Source organism: Zingiber officinale, chromosome 3B, assembly GCF_018446385.1.
Source record: "Zingiber officinale cultivar Zhangliang chromosome 3B, Zo_v1.1, whole genome shotgun sequence".
NCBI lineage: Eukaryota > Viridiplantae > Streptophyta > Magnoliopsida > Zingiberales > Zingiberaceae > Zingiber > Zingiber officinale.
The window spans coordinates 117,049,331-117,072,585 of record NC_055991.1 but is presented as its reverse complement, the minus strand read 5'-3'; the positions used below and the strand labels follow the sequence as shown (position 1 = coordinate 117,072,585).

Sequence of the window (23,255 nt, the reverse complement as noted above, 5' to 3'; positions counted from 1 at the left end):
CCTTCTATCGACGTTTCACAATCCAACAAGTGGTATTAGAGCAGGTACCGCTCTGATTTGGTGCAACCACCAATCAGACAGGGGGTGAAAATATTAACTTTTATTTTTTTTGGATTCAGTTTTACGCTTAGTTCTAATCTGATATTATTATTAATTGCTTTGGAATTTTTTCGTTGCAATTAAATCTAAATTGGTGCAACACCAATTTAGATACTTTTATTTCTTCCCACACTACTAATCCAAGACCAAGTCTTGAGATTTCTTTTTCTTCGTTGTTCACTTGTGTGCAGGATGTCTCAAATAGAAGGCTTCAGCACAGTATGCCCTCCCCTATTCAACGGGGATGACTTCTCATACTGGAAGAAAAGAATGGAGGTGTACCTAAAGACAGACTACGATCAATGGTTCAGCGTCATAAAGGCATACCGAACTCCAGTCGATAACTCCGGAAATCCACTAGACCCGGAACAGTGGACTCCGGACATGAGGAAAAAGGCATCAACAGAAAATAAGGCAATCAACACGCTACACTGCGGTCTAACACGAGAAGAGCTGAACCGGGTCGGACCACATCAGAACGCTAAAGAATTATGGGACAAACTGATCGAGTTGCACGAAGGAACGAGCGACGCAAAGGTAACAAAAAGAGACCTACTTTTAAAACGTACGAGATCGCGCTAGAGGGGGGGTGAATAGCGCTCGTGGCTATTTCGTTTGAATTATCGGAATCGTTCGATTTAAAACGTACGAGTAAATGCAGCGGAAATAGAAAAGACAATCACACAAACACGGAGGATTTACTTCGTTCGGAGCTTGTGACGACTCCTACTCGAAGGCCCGCGATCCTTGATCGCTTTCCGTGGGCAACAACTATAAGCACGTAATTGTTACAAGAATGTTATAATTAGAACTATAAAGAAAAACAATACCGACAGTAAGTATATATCAAAGTCTAGAGCTCCGGGTCATCGGTATGTCGTAGCAGCACTTCGGGATGATCTCGTTAGAAGCACGTTGAAGAAAGGAAGTGTGGAAGTTGTTGATTTGAAGTGCTGGTCGAAACCCCCTTATAAAGGGTGTTCAAGGCGCCTTGAAGGTTGTTCAAGGCGCCTCCATACTGCCGAGTCTTCCGCGTGGATCGAGCTTGAACTGGTCGAAGTTCATCTGCTTAAGGCGCCTTAAACCTCACTCAAGGCACCTTCTGCCTTCTTCAAGGCGCCTCCAATGGTGCTTCGCAGCCAGCTCTAGCTTTGCACTCGAGGCGCCTCCAAGCTCCATGGAGGCGCCTCGGACACTGTTCATCCGAGGCTTTAGGTTGCTCCTTTGCACCTGCAAGATACGTTAGTCCCAAACACTATCCTGAAACACAAAGTTAGCACAATAACTATGATAAATAAAGTATAGACAGTCTCCGGACTGTCCGAGTCTGACTTCGGGTTTCCTACCGAAAACCCTAGGTCGACCCGACGCCTACTGTTCCCTCTACGGGGAACGCGTCCTCACCTACTCCCCTTAGGAGAGATTACCTGATGCCAGTCCGGTCCTCCAGACCGACTGGACTTTCCGCCTAGGGTTACCACCCCCTAAGACCTAGGGTTACCGCCCCCTAGGGTTTTTCTCCACCTACGGTTACCACCCCCTAGGACCTAAGGTTGCCGCCCCTTAGGGTTTTCCTCCACCTAGGGTTACCGACCCTAGGACCTAAGGTTACCGCCCCTTAGGGTTTTCCTCCACCTAGGGTTACCGCCCCCTAGGACCTAAGGTTACTGCCCCTTAGGATTTTCCTTCACCTAGGGTTACCACCCCCTAGGACCTAAGGTTACCGCCCTTAGGATTTTCCTTCACCTAGGGTTACCACCCCCTAGGACCTAAAGTTACCCCCCCCTTAGGATTTTCCCTTGCCTAACCGCAGTTAGGACTTTCCTAAAACCTTATTTAACCACGTTAGATAACAAGGAATCTTAACTTTGAATCGCTTTGCCATTATAAAAACTGAGGTTCGATCGTCGGATGCTTACTGCACCAACAATCTCCCCCTTTTTTATTATGGCAACCGAAATTCAAAGTTAAGTAAAAATGCAATAAAGATACGCATAAATAAGCACAGGCATAAATAAAGCATAGGCACATTCACAACAAAATTTTCGTTTTAATTTTAATTTATAATATTCTTTGAATTTCTTCCTACTCTCCCCCTTTGCCATAGATCAAAATACCCAAGAGAGTGAAGAAAATCTGGGCCTTAGCTTAACTTTCAAAGATAATTTTCAATCTTATCTTCCAATCTTTTAATTTACTTTTGATAAACACTTAGTTTTTCTTGTAAGACTTTTAGATAGGTGAAAACATAATTTTGAAAGCAAAATTCTTCCTTTAGTTTGAGAGATACTTTAGCTGAGATAAAGTTATTTTGTCTTTAAACAGTAACTTAGCAAATTTTTGTGATTTCAAAAAGATTTAGGTTTTTTTTTAAAAAAAAAAATTATTTTGAAGAAATTTTGAGAATGCTTTGGAAAATACTTAGCATTTTCAGCAGAACTTAGCATTTGAAAACAATTGCTTAGAGAGATACTTAGCTAAATTTCTTTTTTTTTTGTTTTAAACACTTTAAAAAGTACTTAGCTAAATGTTTTTGAAAAATAAATATTTAGCTATATTTGAAAATACTTAGCTATGTTTTCAGCGTAAAAATGATTGCGTTGAGAAAATATCTTGCCAAGTAGCTAAGTTTAGAAAATAATTTAACTAACGTTAGTTAGAGAAAACTTAATTAAGTACTCAGCTTTGAAAACATTTAGCTTATAGAGGAGTTATAATTTAAAAGTCAGGTCATAAATAATTTTAATTTTAACGCTAAGTTAAAAATAGCTTGAATTTTCAAAGATATGCGAAAAATAGTTTTTAATTTTAAGGTCAAGTTAAAAATTTTAAAGAAAAACTAATTTTAAAATTGACTCAAAATCACTCCCCTTAATTAATGCCTTAATAAATTTTTGAGTTCAGGAGTTCAAGCATGAGGGTTAAAAAAAATTATTTTCCTAATTTTCCATCTCACTTATTCTAGATTAACAAGCATGTTTAGCATATGAGTGAATGTGAGATGGAGTTTACTTTAATTTACAACATTGAAAATATCAGTTAGAATTCCAAATCAGTGACCATTATTTTGAAGATTTAAAAATTAATGGAGTTTAGAATTTCAAAGAATTTAATAACTTTTGAAAAGGATTTTGAAATTAATTTTTCAGAGGATATTACAAATGATTTTTCAAATAATTTTTTTTTAAATAATTTTGAAATTATTTTTTCAAGGGATTTTTCAAATGATTTTGAAATGATCATTTTTCAAATGATTTTACAAATAACTTTTTAGGTTTAAAAGATTTTTTTTTAAATGATTTTTACAAGATTCTTCAAATAATTAAGTTTTAAAATAATTTTTCAAAGATTTTTCTAATATTTTTTAAATGATTTTTTGAAAAGATTTTTCAAATAAATTTTAAAAGAATTTTGAAATTAACTTTTAAAGATTTTGAAATGATTTTGATATTTTTCAAATAAATTTTAAAAGAATTAAGTTTTAAAGATTTTGAAATGATTTTGAAAAGATTTTTCAAATAATTTTTTAAATGATTTTTAAAAGGATTTTTGAAATAATTTTTTAAATGATTTTTAAAAGAATTATGAAATGATTTTTAAAAGATTTTTCAAATAAATTTTAAAAGAATTTTTAAATTAAGTTTTAAAGATTTTGAAATGATTTGAAAAGATTTTTCAAATAATTTCTTAAATGATTTTTAAAAGAATTTTGAAATGATTTGAAAAGATTTTTCAAATAATTTCTTAAATGATTTTTAAAAGAATTTTGAAATGATTTTTAAAAGGATTTTTGAAATAATTTTTTAAATGATTTTTAAAAGAATTTTGAAATGATTTATAAAAGGATTTTTGAAATAATTTTGAAGAGATTTTGAAAAGATTTTTCAAATAAATTTTAAAAGAAATTTTATCTTTTCAAATCATTTCTTAAATGATTTTTAAAGGAATTTTGAAATGATTTTTAAAAGGATTTTTGAAATAATTTTTTAAATGATTTTTAAAAGAATTTTGAAATGATTTATAAAAGGATTTTTGAAATAATTTTGAAGAGATTTTGAAAAGATTTTTCAAATAAATTTTAAAAGAAATTTGAAATTAAGTTTTGAAATGTTTTTGAAAAGATTTTTCAAATAAATTTTAAAAGAATTTTGAAATTAAGTTTTGAAATGTTTTTGAAAAGATTTTTCAAATAAATTTGAAAAGAATTTTGAAATTAAGTTTTGAAATGATTTGAAATGATTTTTAAATGAATTTTGAAATTAAGTTTTGAAATGTTTTTGAAAAGATTTTGCAAAGATTTTTCAAATAAATTTTAAAAGAATTTTGAAATTAAGTTTTGAAATAATTTGAAATGATTTTGAAAAGATTTTTCAAATAAATTTTAAAAGAATTTTGAAATTAAGTTTTGAAATGATTTGAAATGATTTTGAAAAGATTTTTCAAATAAATTTTAAAAGAATTTTGAAATTAAGTTTTGAAATAATTTGAAATGATTTTGCAAAGATTTTTCAAAAAAAATTTAAAAGAATTTTGAAATTAAGTTTTGAAATAATTTGAAATGATTTTGAAAAGATTTTTCAAATAATTGTTTAAATGATTTTTAAAAGAATTTTGAAATGATTTTTAAAATGATTTTTGAAATAATTTTTAAAAGGATTTTTCAAATAATTTTTTAAATGATTTTTAAAAGAATTTTGAAATTATTTTTAAAAGGATTTTTGAAATAATTTTGAATAGATTTTGAAAAGATTTTTCAAATAAATTTTAAAAAAAATTTGAAATTAAGTTTTGAAATGTTTTTGAAAAGATTTTTCAAATAAATTTTAAAAGAATTTTGAAATTAAGTTTTGAAATGATTTTGAAATTAATTTGAATTTGAATTAATTATCAGTTTGTTTTTAATTACTTAGTCATCTCACCCGATCTAAATTTTCAATCAAGGAATCCTATAATTTTTGTGAGATGAATTGAGGTTCAATTTAAGGGTTTGGTTTAATTTTGTGTTAGATTCAGGTTTAGCTTTGGGTTCAACAAGTAAGCATTCTTTGGATAAACTTCTGGGCTTTGGTGAGTCACAAGGAACTCATTAAAGTAACCATGCCTTCGAGGTTTTCCAAATAGTCCTACCCATTGAACTTAATACTAAACCTTGGTCTAAATAGTTAGGATCCATTTAAGGGTAGCTTCGGTCAGTTCCACTTGGCCAAATCCACCAGGTCAAAGTCATATCTTCCTAGACATGCGATGCCCAAGCTTCCCTAACGTACTATCATCCAAAAAACTTCACCAGTACCGTGGGTCAAGTTAAACCTAGCCCAATTTTTTTTTCTAACCTTAATTACCCTGTCGGGTAGTCTACTCTTGTTTACCCATTTCGGGTAGATTAAGTTCAGTTACCCAGTCAGGTAGTTTAGTTAGGGGTGCCAGCTATTCTGGATCCTCCTTCTATTTTTAATTTTTAATTTTTAATTTAATTTCAAATTTTTAATTGAATTTTGAATTTTAGTTTTGAATTTTTAATTGAATTTTGAATTTTGAATTTAATTTTAAATTTAATTTGAATATTAATTTGAATTATGTTCTTAATATTGTTTTTCTATTAGCTCCCCCTGGATCATAGCCTCGATATGGTCTATTAAGGTAATAGACTTGATCATTGGGGGCCCAATAGTGACCAGTTCCAACTTGATTAACCAAGTTGGATTTTGGCACCCATGCTTGGATAATTTTTCTATTATTTCTATTAACTAGTGATAAATATGATTTGTATTTTATTTTAGTTTTAAATCCAAGTCCAGTTTTGTTGTAAACGGCTCGCTGTTTTCCAAGAATCAGATCCAGATTCTTGGAGCCCAAGGTGAACCGTTCCAACGTGTCCTTGAGTTCTTTAATTTGAGCTTTCAAATTGGAATTTTCTTCCTCAAATTGTTGGACTTGAGTTGAACTTCCAATTTGAACTGACTCAGTTAAAGAGCTCGAGTCAGTCGCTTCCTTAAGGGCTGTTACCTCCTTTTGGAGCTACTTAACCCGGACGTTGGATTTAGCCAACTTTTTTACTAAGTAAGGTAATAATTCATGCAAGTTATCTAAATGAAATTCTGCGAGTAGTGAACTTACCGTGGGGTTCGGTCCTTCGGAAACGGATGCGGATCCGTGGCTTTGCTCGGACTCGGTGTCCGACTCGCTCTCGGTTTCGGATTCGGACTCGGACTCAGTTTTCGCCACAGTTGCTAGTACTGGTAAAGCAAGGAAGCTCGTCGGTTCTTCTTCGTCGGACCTGGATTCATCTGAAGACTCGGACCATATCGTCTTCAACATTTTTTCCTCTGTCTTACTTGTACCTGCAACCATCGTAATACCTTCCTCGACCGAAGTAGATTATTCTGCTCATCTAATTCAAATAAATCATTTATTAAATTATGCTTACTTACTTGAGTGTCGGAAGTACCTTCGTGTAGCTCGATCAATTTTTGCCACAACTCTTTTGCACTTGCGAATGGGCCGATGCGGTTCAGTTCTTCATCGGTTAGGCCGCATTGTAGCATGCAGGTTGCTTTGGCATCGACTTCAACTTCAACTTTTCTTATTGTGCTAGAATCCCAGTTGATGCATGAGATAAGTTTTCCGGTGCCGTCACATGGAAGTTCTAGTCCTGTCTGGATGATGATCCACATCTCGACTTGCGTCTTGAGGTGGTATTCCATCCGGTTCTTCCAATATCCAAAGTTCTCGCCAGAAAAAAGCGGTGGTCGGACGGTGCAAAATCCTTCTTGGAATGCCATTTTAAAAGAACCTTGCACACAAATAAGCAAAAAAAACTTGTTCCAAGACTTGGTCTTGGATTACTAGTGTGGGAAATAATAAAAATATAAATTCATGAATTTTGAGAAAAAATAATAAAATAATAAAATATTATTAAAATATTAATAAAAAAGGTTATTTCAAAATTTGCAGAAAGCGATATTTCGTTAATCCCAACCAATTGTGAAAATATGAAAATTAATTTTTTAAAACAGATTTGGAGGGAAAAAACGAAAGGCGTAAGGTTTTATTTTAACTTATATAAACGAAAAAGCGACGAAAAAAATGCTTGAATGGTGGTTGCACCAGTTCAAACCGACCCCGCTCTGATACCAATTGTTGGATCGAGATCGCGCTAGAGGGGGGGGGTGAATAGCGCTCGTGGCTATTTCGTTTGAATTATCGAAATCGTTCGATTTAAAACGTACGAGTAAATGCAGTGGAAATAGAAAAGACAATCACACAAACACGGAGGATTTACTTCGTTCGGAGCCTGTGACGACTCCTACTCGAAGGCCCACGATCCTTGATCGCTTTCCGTGGGCAACAACTATAAGCACGTAATTGATACAAGAATGTTATAATTAGAATTATAAAGAAAAACAATACCGACAGTAAGTATATATCAAAGTCTGGAGCTCCGGGTCGTCGGTATGTCGTAGCAGCACTTCGGGATGATCTTGTTAGCAGCACGTTGAAGAAAGGAAGTGTGGAAGTTGTTGATTTGAAGTGCTGGTCGAAACCCCCTTATAAAGGGTGTTCAAGGCGCCTTGAAGGCTGTTCAAGACGCCTCCATGCTGCCGAGTCCTCCGCGTGGATCGAGCTTGAACTGGTCGAAGTTCATCTGCTTAAGGCGCCTTAAACCTCACTCAAGGCGCCTTCCAAGGCACCTTCTGCCTTCTTCAAGGCGCCTCCAATGGTGCTTCGCAGCCAGCTCTAGCTTTGCACCCGAGGCGCCTCCAAGCTCCATGGAGGCGCCTCGGACACTGTTCATCCGAGGCTTTAGGTTGCTCCTTTGCACCTGTAAGATACGTTAGTCCCAAACACTATCCTGCAACACAAAGTTAGCACAATAACTATGATAAATGAAGTATAGACAGTCTCCGGACTGTCCGAGTCTGACTTCGGGTTTCCTACCGGAAACCCTAGGTCGACCCGACGCCTACTGTTCCCTCTACGGGGAACGCGTCCTCACCTACTCCCCTCAGGAGAGATTACCTGATGCCAGTCCGGTCCTCCAGACCGACTGGACTTTCCGCCTAGGGTTACCACCCCCTAGGACCTAGGGTTACCGCCCCCTAGGGTTTTTCTCCACCTAGGGTTACCACCCCTAGGACCTAAGGTTGTCGCCCCTTAGGGTTTTCCTCCACCTAGGGTTACCGCCACCTAGGACCTAAGGTTGCCGCCCCTTAGGGTTTTCCTCCACCTAGGGTTACCGCCTCCTAGAACCTAAGGTTACCGCCCCTTAGGATTTTCCTTCACCTAGGGTTACCACCCCCTAGGACCTAAGGTTACCGCCCCTTAGGATTTTCCTTCACCTAGGGTTACCACCCCCTAAGACCTAAGGTTACCCCCCCTTAGGATTTTCCCTTGCCTAACCGCAGTTAGGACTTTCCTGAAACCTTATTTAACCACGTTAGATAACAAGGAATCTTAACTTTAAATCGCTTTTCCATTATCAAAACTGAGGTTCGATCGTCGGATGCTTACTGCACCAACACAGTGGACTCCAGACATGAGGAAAAAGACATCAACAGAAAACAAGGCAATCAACACGCTACACTGCGGTCTAACACGAGAAGAGCTGAACCGGGTCGGACCACATCAGAACGCTAAAGAATTATGGGATAAACTGATCGAGTTGCACAAAGGAACGAGCGACGCAAAGGTAACAAAAAGAGACCTACTTTTAAATAAAATATTTAATATAAAAATGCAGGAAGGGGAAACGGCAAGTCAACTGCACGCGAGGATCAAGTACGTCCTCAACGGACTCCACGTGATAGACCACCAGATGGGAAATAGAGATTTAATAAGGTACGCACTAAATGTCTTTCCACGTAATAGCTTGTGGGCATCGATCGTAGATACCTACAAAATTTCTAAAAATTTATCTAAGTTAAAACAAGTCGAGCTTTTTTGTGAGTTAGAATTACATGAACAAACTAATGCTGGAACTGAGAAAGGTATTGCTTTATTTGCTGGTTCATCCAAAGAAAAGAAGAGCAAGTCTGAATTTGAAGAAGATTCCGAAGACGAAGAACACCTGGTGAACCTGGTAAGAAAAATATTCACCAGGAGAAAAAGGAACTTCAGCAAGAAAGACCTTCAAAAGATCAGTTCTCCCTCGGAACAAAAGAACGTGACGTGCTTCGGATGTAATAAAAAGGGGCAATACAAGAACGAATGCCCAAGACTGAAGTTCAACAAACCGAAACCAACCAAAAAGAAGGCCCTCTATAACGAGCACCCTTCTTACTACTACTACTATCTAAGGATGACCGTTACTTAACTACTAACTCTACTTAATCGGTATGATTAAAAATCACATGGAAACCCTACCGAAAAATTTCGACAAAATCTCCCCTGTACTGGTGACCATATTCAACAATACATGCAATATATACTCAGCCACAAGCGGCTGGAACACATATCAATCAACCATGCAGTATAATAAATCCAAAATAAAGAAAACAATACCACAACTCATCACACCATATAACAATTCATCTACTATGTCCTAATCACATCAAAATATCATGTACTATCTCAAATACTTCTAACATAGCAAAAGACAATAGAAACTAAAAGAAAACTTCTTTCTTAGTCTCAAGGCTTCCATAGTCCTGGCATCACACATCCTCGAATACCTCCTTGTCGCCTTCCTTTGCTAAAACTTTTTCCTTTCCTGTATTTGCAGTAAGAGGAAATGCAGTGTATAAGCAAAATTTGCTTAGTAAGCGCTATCTAACTCACAAAAACACGAATATGCATGTATACAGAAAGAACTAGAAACTATATGCTCTAAAAGAAAATAAAGCATAAACATAACTGCTCATGTCAAACTAAAAGCAAAGAAAAGCTAAAGAAATTTACTCATGTAGTTCTAATAGCTAATCATGCTACACAAGGATAAAACTGCATGCTAAGAATAAAGCTAAACATGTGAAAGTTGCTCATCCAATAGGTAAACATGAAAAACTACTCATCTACTAAATAAACATGGTAGAATAAAGAACTAAACTTGTTGATTTTAGAACTATATGAAACTTATTTCATTTGTTCAAAACTTATACTTATATACTTCAAAATAATAATCAACTTCTCTTGGGCCCGGCATTGTACCAATTTGCGCGCATCCTTAATATGAGTCGAGGTAGCTAATCCCGAAACTACTAAGGTACTTCTAGGCGATCTTGTGCCTAGGGGTGATCTAGGAGCCCACCCAATGGACCTTGTGTCCGGTACATGCCATTTAAAAGTAAAATACTTAATTACTTCTTCTTTAATTGCCTTGACATTTTAATAGACACCTTGTGTGCCAAAATCCCTAATGTCTTGACTTTGGAATTTACTTAAGGTCTTGGCCTTTTCTTTCTTTTCTTTTTCTTTCTTTTACTTGTTAATACTTCTAAAAGTATTTAATAGGATTCTTATTTTTCCACTAGAATGCATGGTTGTTCATGCTTGTTAAAATAGCAAATGAAAACTAAAGGAAACTGCTCATGTGTATCTAGTAGTAAAGGACTAAAAATAGGAATCAATACTGCTCATGTTATTCTAATAGCAAATGAGAAATACTGCTCGTGCTCTACTAATAGCATAAATGAAAGCTGCATTTGCTAAAGAACTAAACTAAATCTGCACTTAATATTCTGCAGACAATACTTATACAAATCTGCTTATTAAAATCTGCATACTATACTTATAAAAATCTGCATGCTATACTTATAAAAATCTACTTATTAAAATATGCACAGCTCTTCCTAATAAAAATCTGCACTCTAAAGACTTAATCAAACTTCACTATAATCTTTTAAAATTGCACTATGAGGAGATCTAAACTACATTAAAACTTCCAAATTGATTTCAATTATCTTAGTTTCCCCACTCATCTAATATCAACCACTGCTTTCTAAACTTTCTGTTTCATCATCAACATGATCTATTTATGATTAAAAGGATATTTACTCCAATTTTCCTTATTTTTTTTAAGTCCGTTCCTACTTCAACCAATATGAAGAAGTGATCTAACTGGAATTGTAAACTATGAATATTCAATCCAAATAACTTAAGTGCATATTGAAAGAACATTTACTTAAGCATCATAAGTTCAGATTCTATTAAATCCATTCAATAGTCTAGGTGATCCTCTACAATAATCCTGCTCCTCTCTACTTGGTCTATCACTGCACAAGCTAAAGTCATTCAACATCTCTCACTTTACACTAAAGAGATGGCACCACCTACTTCATCTAAAAATAAACCAAAATTACTGCCAGATCAACCTCCAATTAGCCTAATAAACCAATACTTAATCCAAGTCATTCTATGTTCATTGTCTAATAGCAAAACAAAGGGAAACTAAAAACCTAAAGAAAAATCTAACTATATACTTGGAATAAAAGAGTCTGAAATGTTTTCATGAAATCTGAAACTAACATGCTAAACTTAAAACTATAACTGCAGGTTAAAGGATCACTAACAAAGAATCTAATAGCATGTTAAACAATTGATAACAAAAGGGTCGAACTGGTTAGAACTTAAAACTCTATAAAACCTATACTTCTTATACTTTAAAATATTTATTTTTTTTCTTCTTCAGACCTTGGTCTTTACTTTACTTATAACTTCTCATGAATCCCTAAAAGGATTAAGTAGAGTACTATATGTACATATAGACTCTAGTGTTGCATAGAACGAGTTCAATTCGTTAAGCCTTGCTGTAAACATAAGGAATTGCATCTAACTATGCATGCTGTCCAATAACAAGGAAATCTAAGATTTGCATACATTAAAATAGACCATTCAAGCTCACTGATTTGCAAAGGAAATAAAACTGCAAAGCTAAAAGAGAAGGCCGGTTGTCCATGCTTAATAACCTTTGCAAAAGAACTAAACTAAATGTTGACCTAAAGCTATTCATACTCATTAATTTACCAAAGAACCCCCATCTGTTACGCTAACTATAAGGTTGTTCTTGCTTATGGAATTAATCTTCATGCTTCTACAAACACTTACAATGTACAAGCAATGCACAAATGCTACAACACTAGAACTGAATGCAAGGAATTAATCTTGCTTAATTGAACCTCAAGAAGTCAACTTGCTGAATTGAAACTTAAAGAATCAAACTTGAATAACTTTAAATCAGTAATTAAACCCAACTATATGCCAAATCCATTAAAACCCTTTCTTATCTTCCTTTAAAAATTCACGGCATCAAACCCTTTAAACTAAGCTAACCTCAAAAATCGGTACAGGAATTATCTTCCTAATTATAGAACCAAAGCTTATATCAAACCAATTCCTTTTCTTTGAGTCTGCCAAGGAAGGAATATTAACAATAAAACCACCAATCAGTGATGTTAGGAAGACTTCAAATCAAAAGCTACAATACTAACTCCAAAGCTTGAATGGATCAACTCACTTGCTTAAACTTTACTAATCTTTTTCTTTCTTCCTTTAACCTCACGGCAGCAAACAAAACCCAAAAAATCTTCACCAAACTAGTAAACCAAAACTGAATCCATTCATTCTACTTATCCAACAAAACCCAACCAGAAACTAAGCCACACAAGAAACAACACTACATTAAACTTCAAGACCAATCCACTAAGCATCCATAACTATTCTATAACACTGAGCATCAACAGATTGATTCTACATCCTAATCTGTTCAACACTTTTTAAATGTTAAGACCAACAAAAAAAAACATCTTGAATCAAGGCTTGCAAATCTTCCATTCTCTGTTCCCTTGAAACTCACGACAGCACTTCAATTTTCATGGTCTCTTTTGAAATCCACGGCAGCAAGCACACATAAGAAAAGAAAACCACTGCTGCCTATCTTATGCTAAACAAACAACAAACAAACAAAATCCTAACTAAACAAAGTGTTTTCTTCTCCCTTTCCCTCATGAAGACCACGGCAGAAAGCACCCAAGCCCCCAAATTCTGTCATCTTCAGGCCATAATTCAGAAATATGCAGTAACAAAAGGAAACAAGGTCCAAAGCAATTAAGCACAAGTTAAACAACAAAACCCTATTCCCTTTCTTTGAAGCGCACGGCAACAAGCAAAAAATAGATCCGAACACTGGAAACGCAAGAAAATTCATGCAAAGCTTCGGAAACAAGGAGAGAATCAAGATTTAAACCTCGGAGCTATCCTACTGCAGGTGAGTAAGCACTTACATCGTGTTCTTGAACTCACAACCGAAGAAGAGGAGATCTAAGGTTCGGGTAAAGCTTCAAATCTCGGCTCTTCTTCGTGCTCAAAGCTTCTCCTTGACGAGAAGTGAAGAAAACCCCTCAGAGAACAACCTCGCCGGCCGCCGGAGACGTGATCGCTCGCTGCCACGATTTCGCCCGAGAAGAATCGCCGTCGCACGCCAAAGAGAGGAGAGAAGGGAAATTAGGGCTCGGGTAAAACTTTCCCCTCTTTTGTAACTAGGGTTTTTTATTAACAACTATTGCTTAAGAATATTTCGCTCCTTCCTAAATTAGCAAAGCCCGCTGGCGCAGTTGGTTGTCTGCGTTTTGCTTAAAACTTGGTTCATGGGTTCGAGTCTCGGCTGTAACCATTTTATTTCCTATTTATTCTCTGTTTTCTAACTACTGCTTAAATAGAATATTTCTCCTTCTTTAATAACAAACGATTGCTAGCACACTTGGTCTGCCCGGCTTTAACCAAATCCTAGGTCACAGCTTCGATTTCTTAGCCGCGCACTTTTTATTTCCAATTTATTTAAACGTTCCTAAATACTTCTTATATATAATTCATCCCATATATATTCACAAACGAAATCGAGAAATCTCTACAGGAGCAGGTGCTATCAGAGAACAATTAGCCGATTCAGATTTGAGAATTATTAGAAGTAATTCATTGGTAGAATGGAAGGAGTTAGGGGAGGAGGGTTGTCACGCCCCCAGAGGAGTCCTTACCGAAAAATTTCGGCAGCATCCCCCCTGTACCGGAGACAATCTGAGGCATACATACATACAAAATACATCAGCCACATACGGCTGGAATATATATAATCAGCCCACTCGGCTGGAACAGAAATAAACACAACCACGCAGTTATATAATATATATTAATCAGCCCACACGGCTGAACTAAAATCAACACAGCGGAAATCACAAACAACGATCACAAAACACAAATCCACTAACTGCGAGCCGGCTCGGCTTGACACAAAAATATCAACCTAAATACAAGAGAATACAAATACATAAACAAGTACAAAATCCAAAATACAAATAACATAAGAAATACCGAAATCGTAAGGTCGTCCTCGAATGTGACGTGGAACTGGCGGACAGGATCTCCAGGCGACTCCATAAATCCTTTACCTACTACCTGGTGAAATTACCAATATACGGGGTGGTGAGTATAAAAACTCAGCGGGTAATAGATGCAAAGGTATACAGTCTCGTATGGAAATAGCAGATACTACAGTGATATCATAATAAGTGTCCATACCTGAAACCATATCCTAGGCTAGTAAGGGAAGGTAGATGTAGCAAAGTCCTGCTACAGTACTGCTCATAACTACATGGTATCATGTGAGGTATATACAGGTCAACAGTAAGTAAGCCAGTGTCTAAACACCTAACACAGGTATAAATCTCAACCTAAGTAAGCATAACAGCATAAATAAACAACAGCAGCATAATCTAGCAACAGCAGCATAGATAAGCAACAACAGCATAAGTAAACAACTAGCAGATATAAACAACAGCGTATGTACGGATGGTCACCCCGCCCACCTCTCTGCACCACGACCCCTGTATGGTCGAGAGGCCGGATCGATAACAATTGTACCACCCAAAGGCCGCCACTACTCTCGGTGATCGGATGGACAAGTGCATAGTAGGTGAATAGCTACGTCTGCGACGGGTCCTAACCCACCGCCACTACCCAGGTGGCCGAGTGTGGCACGACAGGACAGACACGCTCTAGCTACCACTACCCACGAGCGGCGTGCGCTTAGCCAACCGACCCTCTCAACCACAGGGAGGCGTGGTCGAGGCGTGCGTCTGATGACGTACGATGCGAATAAACGCAATCATCATATATATATAAAAGCGAAATGTATGCTTACGTGAAGACGCTCAAAGAAGTGTGTAAAAAGTAAATCAAAGCGGTAAACATGGTATCGGTGTCCGTATATCCAATACCTACTATCTAATGTCGGTATCGGTATCCGATGCCTAATACTATAGTATCTGCTAAATATCATGAATAGCAACGAGAGACTGTATAGATACAGAAAGTATCAAGCGCAGGAAAAATAAGAGTGGAGTCAAGATAAACATAGTAGCCAACTAAACATATAGCTCATGCACTAAGATCAATGTGCTAAAGAGATAAAGCAAGAAGTACCCGCCTTTATACGTAGACCGTGCCAAATACAACCCCCACGTTGAGACGTTCGCCTCGAACCCAAGTCCTGCGATCACACAGCGTTTTTAGCTATTTACATCACAAATAAATAACTAAATAACTCCCCCACCTAATTAGAGGAAACCCCTAGTTGAATAATAATCCTAATTCATTAATTCAATTAGGTTTAATTCAATCCACAATCCTTTTAATCCATGCTATCATCTACAACACATCATAAATCAATCACTAGACAACACCAATCTATTATTAAACCCGAAACCAACCTTGTAATCAGATTTAAGCTTGGATTCAACCACCTTACCTCTAATCTAAATCTGATACAAATGCATATCCATCGAATCCTTATAGAAATACAACCAAAACTCCACACATAGTTTACTTTGAATCAAAATCCCCAATACAGATCTACAATCTTCACATTCTAGATGCCCAATTGAGTTCATAATCCAAACACCCTTAAACAGAACAGTCTACATAAGAATCAAGGAGGGCAACCTTGAAACGAAACTAAACCAACAAAGGAGTAATGATTTTCTGCATATATACCTCATCAGTGATATGATGGAACTGCTCCTTCTTAATCAGCAAACCAATTGAGCAGTAGAAGCAGAATCAAACTCACGGTCAAAACAAAGGTAAGCAACCGATGAGTATGTGACTGTGATGCTGCTGTTGGAATCGGAGATAAGAGCTACGAATCGGTTCTACAATCCATATACAAATCGAATGAGTGTCATGGCCAACGATCAGAAGAAAAATGGAAACAGAGGGCTCACCATACCTCACCTACCTTGATGACAGAACCCACCTCAAACGGCGAAGAAAAGCCCGACGAAATCAACTTGACCCTAGGGCTCGGGTAGAGGATCAAGTGGCGACTATGGATACGAGGGAAAAAGGGAGGTGGAGAAATGGATCTTCGGCGGCACTCGGGTGGAGCACGAGTAGCTCTCGGCATCGGCAGTTTGAGTGGCTCTCGGCACCGGCAGATCGAGGAAGAGGAAGGAAATCGGCTCAAGGAGGGCTCACGGCATCCATCAGTGGCTGGAGAATTGGCATCAAGCAGTGCATCGCGGCGACGCTCGGCGGTGGAATAGGGGCACGACATGAAGGGGTAACCGGCGATGCGAACGCTCCGGCGTCGACCCACACCAGCCAATGGTGGCTCCTACTAGTGAGCGGCGGTGGATTTGCGTCGGCAATGGAAAGAAATCAAGTGGAAAGGGAAAACTCGGCGCCGGATTGGGAGAGGGAGGAGGAACGGGAAGTGAGGTGGTCGGCGTGAGATTTAGGGCACGGGTGAGAATATGTGAGGTTTTAAACCTAGGTTAAATCAATTAAACCCTAAGTTGGTTTCCTCAATCAACTTCCACTTTTGGGTATTTTAAACGGGCTTCCACTTAACCTATAAATGATCCCCTTAAATTACGCCAAACGGACTCCGAAAAATTTCTAGAAAATTTCTAAAAATTCCTGAAAAATCCAATAAGATTATTTGTCCAATAATCTTATTATTTAAATATTATTTGGGTACTGTATTTTACATTCTCCCCCACTAATAAAAATTTTGTCCCCAAATTTACTACTCAACTCAGGGATCCTCATCTAAAGTAACCACCCAACAACATACTTATATACCACTCCATCCAAGTATCATCACAAATCTCCAACTGTAAAAGATTACTCTGTGGGTTATGAGCTCACCCTGCTTCCGCTGCGCACATTCCGTTGTCCAACTAACTATAGGTGAGTCAACTGCCTCCAAAATTAATAACACAAACTATCAGCAAACCTCTACCGTCCATATAATGTGAATCATGAATCTCCATCCAATTCAACACTCGGAGAGATACCCTGAGGACCGATAATCTCTCTATCATATAATCCTGCTACCCGATCTAAAGAATCCATCCTACAAATCAATAACTAGAGAGCAAATTCATCAACCAATCACTGATTTCCCAACACATCCTATCCTCCTTATGTCTTGGTAATCCCACAATAAAGTCCATTATAACATGCGCTCAACTCCATTCCAGTATCCGAATCTACTGAAATAATCTTACTAACCACCGATGTTCAGCCTCCACTAACTGACATACTAGACATCAAGCTACAAAATCCGCGATGTTTTTTTTATGTCAATCAACCAATAGAAACGCTCTAAGTCCCTATACATCGGGTGTCACCCGGATGTATCACAAATCCATATCGAGGTGTTTTCCTACAAAAACTCCTCCCGGATAAGAAATGACTCAGGATCACACCTAACCTCCCACAGATATAAAGTATCTCGTAAGTGTTAAGCAACTAGCTCCACACTTTTCCACGTCAGTGGGGGTTATCTATCCAAATGTACCCTCAAGGTCATCCTACCAGGTACATATAGTCTATGATTAAAGTCCCCATAGAATAGGATATATCAATCCTCTACAGACTAGTCAAGCCAGCAATGGTATGCAGCTAACTCAGTCAACTTTCCATCTGTACAAGTCATGAACTCAAATATAACTTTTAGGTTATCCAACCAACACACATAACCCGAGGATCAGAATCTCTATAAAATAGAGTGAGTCGGTCTTCTACAACCGAACTAATAAAAGTAACTCAGTACTCTACCATCTACATAAACAAGAATGGATCAATCTTCTACTGATCAAGTCAACCAAGGTAGATCGGTCCTCTACTAACCGCAACAAGAGTAAACTGGTCATCTACAAACCTAATCAATTAGGATAAATCAATCCTCTACTACCCAAGTCAAATAAGAGTAAATCGGTTCTCTACAAACCAAGGCAATACGAGTAAATTGGTTCTTTACGAACCGAAGCAATATGATATTTAGCAGATACCAACCACTACTAAACTGGTGATAACAGAACTACTAATACTGGTGGTATGGTAAAAGAAGTCCTATGAGACTGTATTCCTTGATCTCTAGTAGGGTCAACCGTGATCAGTGATTGACCCAACACATGTGATGTATGCTACAAACAACTGGACAGGTACTAACAAAAGCATACTAATACATAACATAACTAACATAACAACTATGCATGCACTAACAGAAATGTAAGATAACAATATGCAAACATACCTCCTATAGCTTGGAGAATCCTGTCGCTGCCTGGTCCCAAAACTCGAAAAGTCACATCGAGAAACCAAATCGCGGAAAACCGAACGAAAATAAGCCTCATAAACCTATGGCTCTGATACCAATAAATTGTCACGCCCCCAGAGGAGTCCTTACCGAAAAATTTCGGCAGCATCTCCCCTGTACCGGTGACAATCTGAGGCATACATACATACAAAATACATCAGCCACATACGGCTGGAATATATATACACAACCACGCAGTTATATAATCAGCCCACTCGGCTGGAACAGAAATAAACACAACCACGCAGTTATATAATATATATTAATCAGCCCACACGGCTGAACTAAAATCAACACAGCGGAAATCAACTCACTACGAGCCGGCTCGGCTTGATACAATAATATCAAACCAAATACAAGAGAATACAAATACATAAACAAGTACAAAATCCAAAATATAAATAACATAAGAAATACCGAAATCGTAAGGTCGTCCTCGAATGTGACGTGGAACTGGCGGACAGGATCTCCAGGCGACTCCATAAATCCTTTACCTACTACCTGGTGAAATTACCAATATACGGGGTGGTGAGTATAAAACTCAACGGGTAATAGATAGTGCATGAGTATAGTAAATCAAACTAGAGATGCAAAGGTATACAGTCTCGTATGGAAATAGCAGATACTACGGTGATATCATAATAAGTGTCCATACCGAAACCATATCCTAGCTAGTAAGGAAGGTAGATGTAGAAAGTCCCTGATCGCTCATAACTATGGTATCACGCGAGGTATATCTGGTCAACAAAGAAGTAAGCCGTTGTCAAACACCCAACATGTATAAATCTCAACCTAAGTAAGCATAACAAAGATAAATAAACAACAAGAAGATAATCTAGCAAAGAAGATAGATAAGCAACAACAAAGATAAGTAAACAACTAGCAGATATAAACAACAGCGTATGTACGGATGGTCACCCCGCCCACCTCTCTGCACCACGACCCCTGTATGGTCGAGAGGCCGGATCGATGACAAACTGTACCACCCAAAGGCCGCTACTACTCTCGAGTAACCGGATGGACAAGTGCATAGTAGCTGAATAGCTACGTCTGCGACGGGGTCCCTGCTGCCGCAACTCCAGCCGCCACTACCCATGAGCGGCCGAGCGTGCGGCTCTAGCCAACGACCCTCTCAACCACAAGGGAGACATGGTCGACGGCATGAATGCAATGACATGATGCGAATAATGCAACAGTCATCATATATATATAAACAGAAACAGGTATGCTACATGAAGCCAGCATGCTCAGCAAGGTGTGTAAATAAACAGAAATCAAAGCAGGTAAACATGGTATCAGGTGTCCATATATCCAATACCTACTATCTAATGTCTGGTATCTGGTATCCAATGCCTAGTACTATAGTATCTGCTAAATATCATGAATAGCAACGAGAGACTGTATAGATACATAAACGAGTAGCTCAAAAATTGAGTGGAAGTATCAAGCGCAGGAAAAATAAGAGTGGAGTCAAGATAAACATAGTAGCCAACTAAACATATAGCTCATGCACTAAGATCAATGTGCTAAAGAGATAAAGCAAGAAGTACCCGCCTTTATACGTAGACCGTGCCAAATACAACCCCACGTTGAGACGTTCGCCTCGAACCCAAGTCCTGCGATCACACAGCGTATTTAGCTATTTACATCACAAATAAATAACTAAATAACTCCCCTACCTAATTAGAGGAAACCCCTAGTTGAATAATAACCTAATTCATTAATTCAATTAGGTTTAATTCAATCCACAATCCTTTTAATCCATGCTATCATCTACAACACATCATAAATCAATCACTAGACAATACCAATCTATTATTAAACTCGAAACCAACCTTGTAATCAGATTTAAGCTTGGATTCAACCACCTTACCTCTAATCTAAATCTGATACAAATGCATATCCATCGAATCCTCATAGAAATACAACCAAAACTCCACACATAGATTACTTTGAATCAAAATCCCCAATACAGATCTACAATCTTCACCTTTTAGATGCCCAATTGAGTTCATAATCCAAACACCCTTAAACAGAACAGTCTACATAAGAATCAAAGAGGGCAACCTTGAAACGAAACTAAACCAACAAAGGAACAATGATTTTCTGCATATATACCTCATCAGTGATATGATGGAACTACTCCTTCTTAATCAGCAAACCAATTGAGCAGTAGAAGCAGAATCAAACTCACAGTCAAAACAAAGGTAAGCAACCGATGAGTATGTGACCGTGATGCTGCTGTTGGAATCGGAGATAAGAGCTACGAATCGGTTCTACAATGCATATACAAATCGAATGAGTGTCATGGCCAACGATCAGAAGAAAAATGGAAACAGAGGGCTCACCATACCTCACCTACCTTGATGACAGAACCCACCTCAAACGGCGAAGAAAAGCCCGACGAAATCAACTTGACTTTAGGGCTCGGGTAGAGGATCAAGTAGCGGCTACGGATGCGAGGGGAAAAGGAAGGTGGAGAAATGGATCTTCGGCGGCACTCGGGTGGAGCACGAGTAGCTCTCGGCATCGGCAGTTTGAGTGGCTCTCGGCACCGGCGGATCGAGGAAGAGGAAGGAAATCGGCTCAAGGAGGGCTCACGGGATCCATCAGTGGCTGGAGAATTGGCATCAAGCAGTGCATCGCGGCGACGCTCGGCGGTGGAATAGGGGCACGACATGAAGGGGTAACCGGCGATGCGAACGCTCCGGCGTCGACCCACACCAGCCAATGGTGGCTCCTACTAGTGAGCGGCGGTGGATTTGCGTCGGCAATGGAAAGAAATCAAGTGGAAAGGGAAAACTCGGCGCCGGATTGGGAGAGGGAGGAGGAACGGGAAGTGAGGTGGTCGGCGTGAGATTTAGGGCACGGGTGAGAATATGTGAGGTTTTAAACCTAGGTTAAATCAATTAAACCCTAAGTTGGTTTCCTCAATCAACTTCCACTTTTGGGTATTTTAAACGGGCTTCCACTTAACCTATAAATGATCCCCTTAAACTACGTCAAACGGACTCCGAAAAATTTCCAGAAAATTTCTAAAAATTCCTGAAAAATCCAATAAGATTATTTGTCCAATAACCTTATTATTTAAATATTATTTGGGTCTGCCCGGCTTTAACCAAATCCTAGGTCACAACTTCGATTCCTTAGCCGCGCACTTTTTATTTCCAATTTATTTAAACGTTCCTAAATACTTCTTATATATATTTCATCCCATATATATTCACAAACGAAATCGAAAAATCTCTACAGGAGCAGGTGCTATCAGAGAACAATTAGCCGATTCAGATTTGAGAATTATTAGAAGTAATTAATTGGTAGAATGGAAGGAGTTAGGGAGGAGGGTTCCATTGGAAATGAATGGGAATATAGAAAAATTAGAAGAAGAAAAGATTTTTTGGTTAGACGCATGAAATTAGCTAAACATTTTATTCGAACAAATGTAGAACCAGAATGGATGGTTTTGTGCTTATTACCAGTTCTTCCTCCCGAATTGAGACCAATCATTCAGATAGATGGGGGTAAACTAATGAGTTCGGATAACCAGTTGGCTGGCTGTATTTGGTTAAGACTCAGCAAAACCTGTCTCTTTTTTCTTTAAACTTCTTCCTCTTGGTAAAAATACCAAACGAATTCCAAAAATTACATAAAAATACTCTAAAAATTTCTAAAAATCTCTAGAATTTTTTTATAGCATTTAAAAATATTTTTGAATTATTTTTGGGGCTCAAAATGAGTAAATTTGGGTCGTTACACCCTCAAAGCAACGTAGGATGACTCCTCGGACGAATCGGAGGTAGAAGAGCAGAAACACCAGAGTCACCTCGTGCTGATAGCCCGCGAAGCTGAAATGGAAGATGAGTCAGGCGATGAATCGGAAGACGGGTCCGAACCCGAATCGAGCCACGAGTCCGTACTCATTTCCGAAGGCCCGGATGAGGTATATTTTAATTTAAACAAAAAGTTTTTTAAAATTATTTCCTGCTTAAATAGTAAGTTAATTAAAATAGAAAATGAAAACTAATCACTCCTTGAGGAAAATCAAAACCTCAAGGAACAAATCAAAAATTCAAATTCAACTCAAGATCTAATACTTGAGGAGAATTCATCATTAAAATTAGAAATTAATAAGTTAAAAGAAATACTAGAAAAATTCACAACAAAATTAAAAAATCTAGACATAATCCTAAATAATCAAAAGGCGTGTTATAATAAAACCGGACTCGGATACAAGTCGAACTCAAATAAAACTTTTAAATCATTAATAACTCAATACAAATCAACTAGTCAAGCTTGGGTTCTGAAAGCGTGTTTGACCACGCAAGTAGGACTTAATCAATATTACATACCTAAAGAAAAATATATATTATATAAACTCGAATAAACCTAAATCAAAAAATTCAAAATTTAAATATTTTAAAACTCAACAAAATATAAATTATCACTAAGTTAATTATAACTATAAAAGAAATAGACACAAACCTAAAACAAAAATTTAAATTAAAAGCCAATAATTCAGGGGGAGGCTCCAGAATAGCTGGCACCTCCAAAACTAACTAAC

At 37.5% G+C, this 23,255-nt stretch overlaps 1 protein-coding gene across 8 annotated transcripts; it reads right to left on the bottom strand.

Moving 5' to 3' along the window:
- Positions 1-20,135: 20,135 nt before the first annotated feature.
- Positions 20,136-21,685, bottom strand: LOC121967400. 8 transcript variants are annotated; one of them, XM_042517592.1, is made up of 3 exons: positions 21,048-21,685; positions 20,889-20,970; positions 20,136-20,310 (listed from the first exon to the last, which is right to left on the bottom strand). In XM_042517592.1, coding segments are annotated over exons 1-3 (411 nt in total). In that variant the 5' UTR covers positions 21,375-21,685; the 3' UTR covers positions 20,136-20,308. The 8 variants fall into 8 exon arrangements, 6 of the variants coding, with proteins under 6 accessions (XP_042373526.1, XP_042373527.1, XP_042373528.1 ...); XM_042517593.1 differs by having other exon boundaries at positions 21,057-21,685; XM_042517594.1 differs by having other exon boundaries at positions 21,075-21,685.
- Positions 21,686-23,255: the final 1,570 nt, after the last annotated feature.

Coding starts and splice junctions, on each gene's coding strand:
- LOC121967400 (XM_042517589.1), bottom strand. CDS start 21,374: ATGTCGTGCCCCTATTCCACCGCCGAGCGTCGCCGCGATGCACTGCTT. Junction 20,971..21,047: donor CTGTCATCAAGGTAGGTGAG/GTATGGTGAGCC, acceptor TATGCATTGTAG/AACCGATTCGTAGCTCTTAT.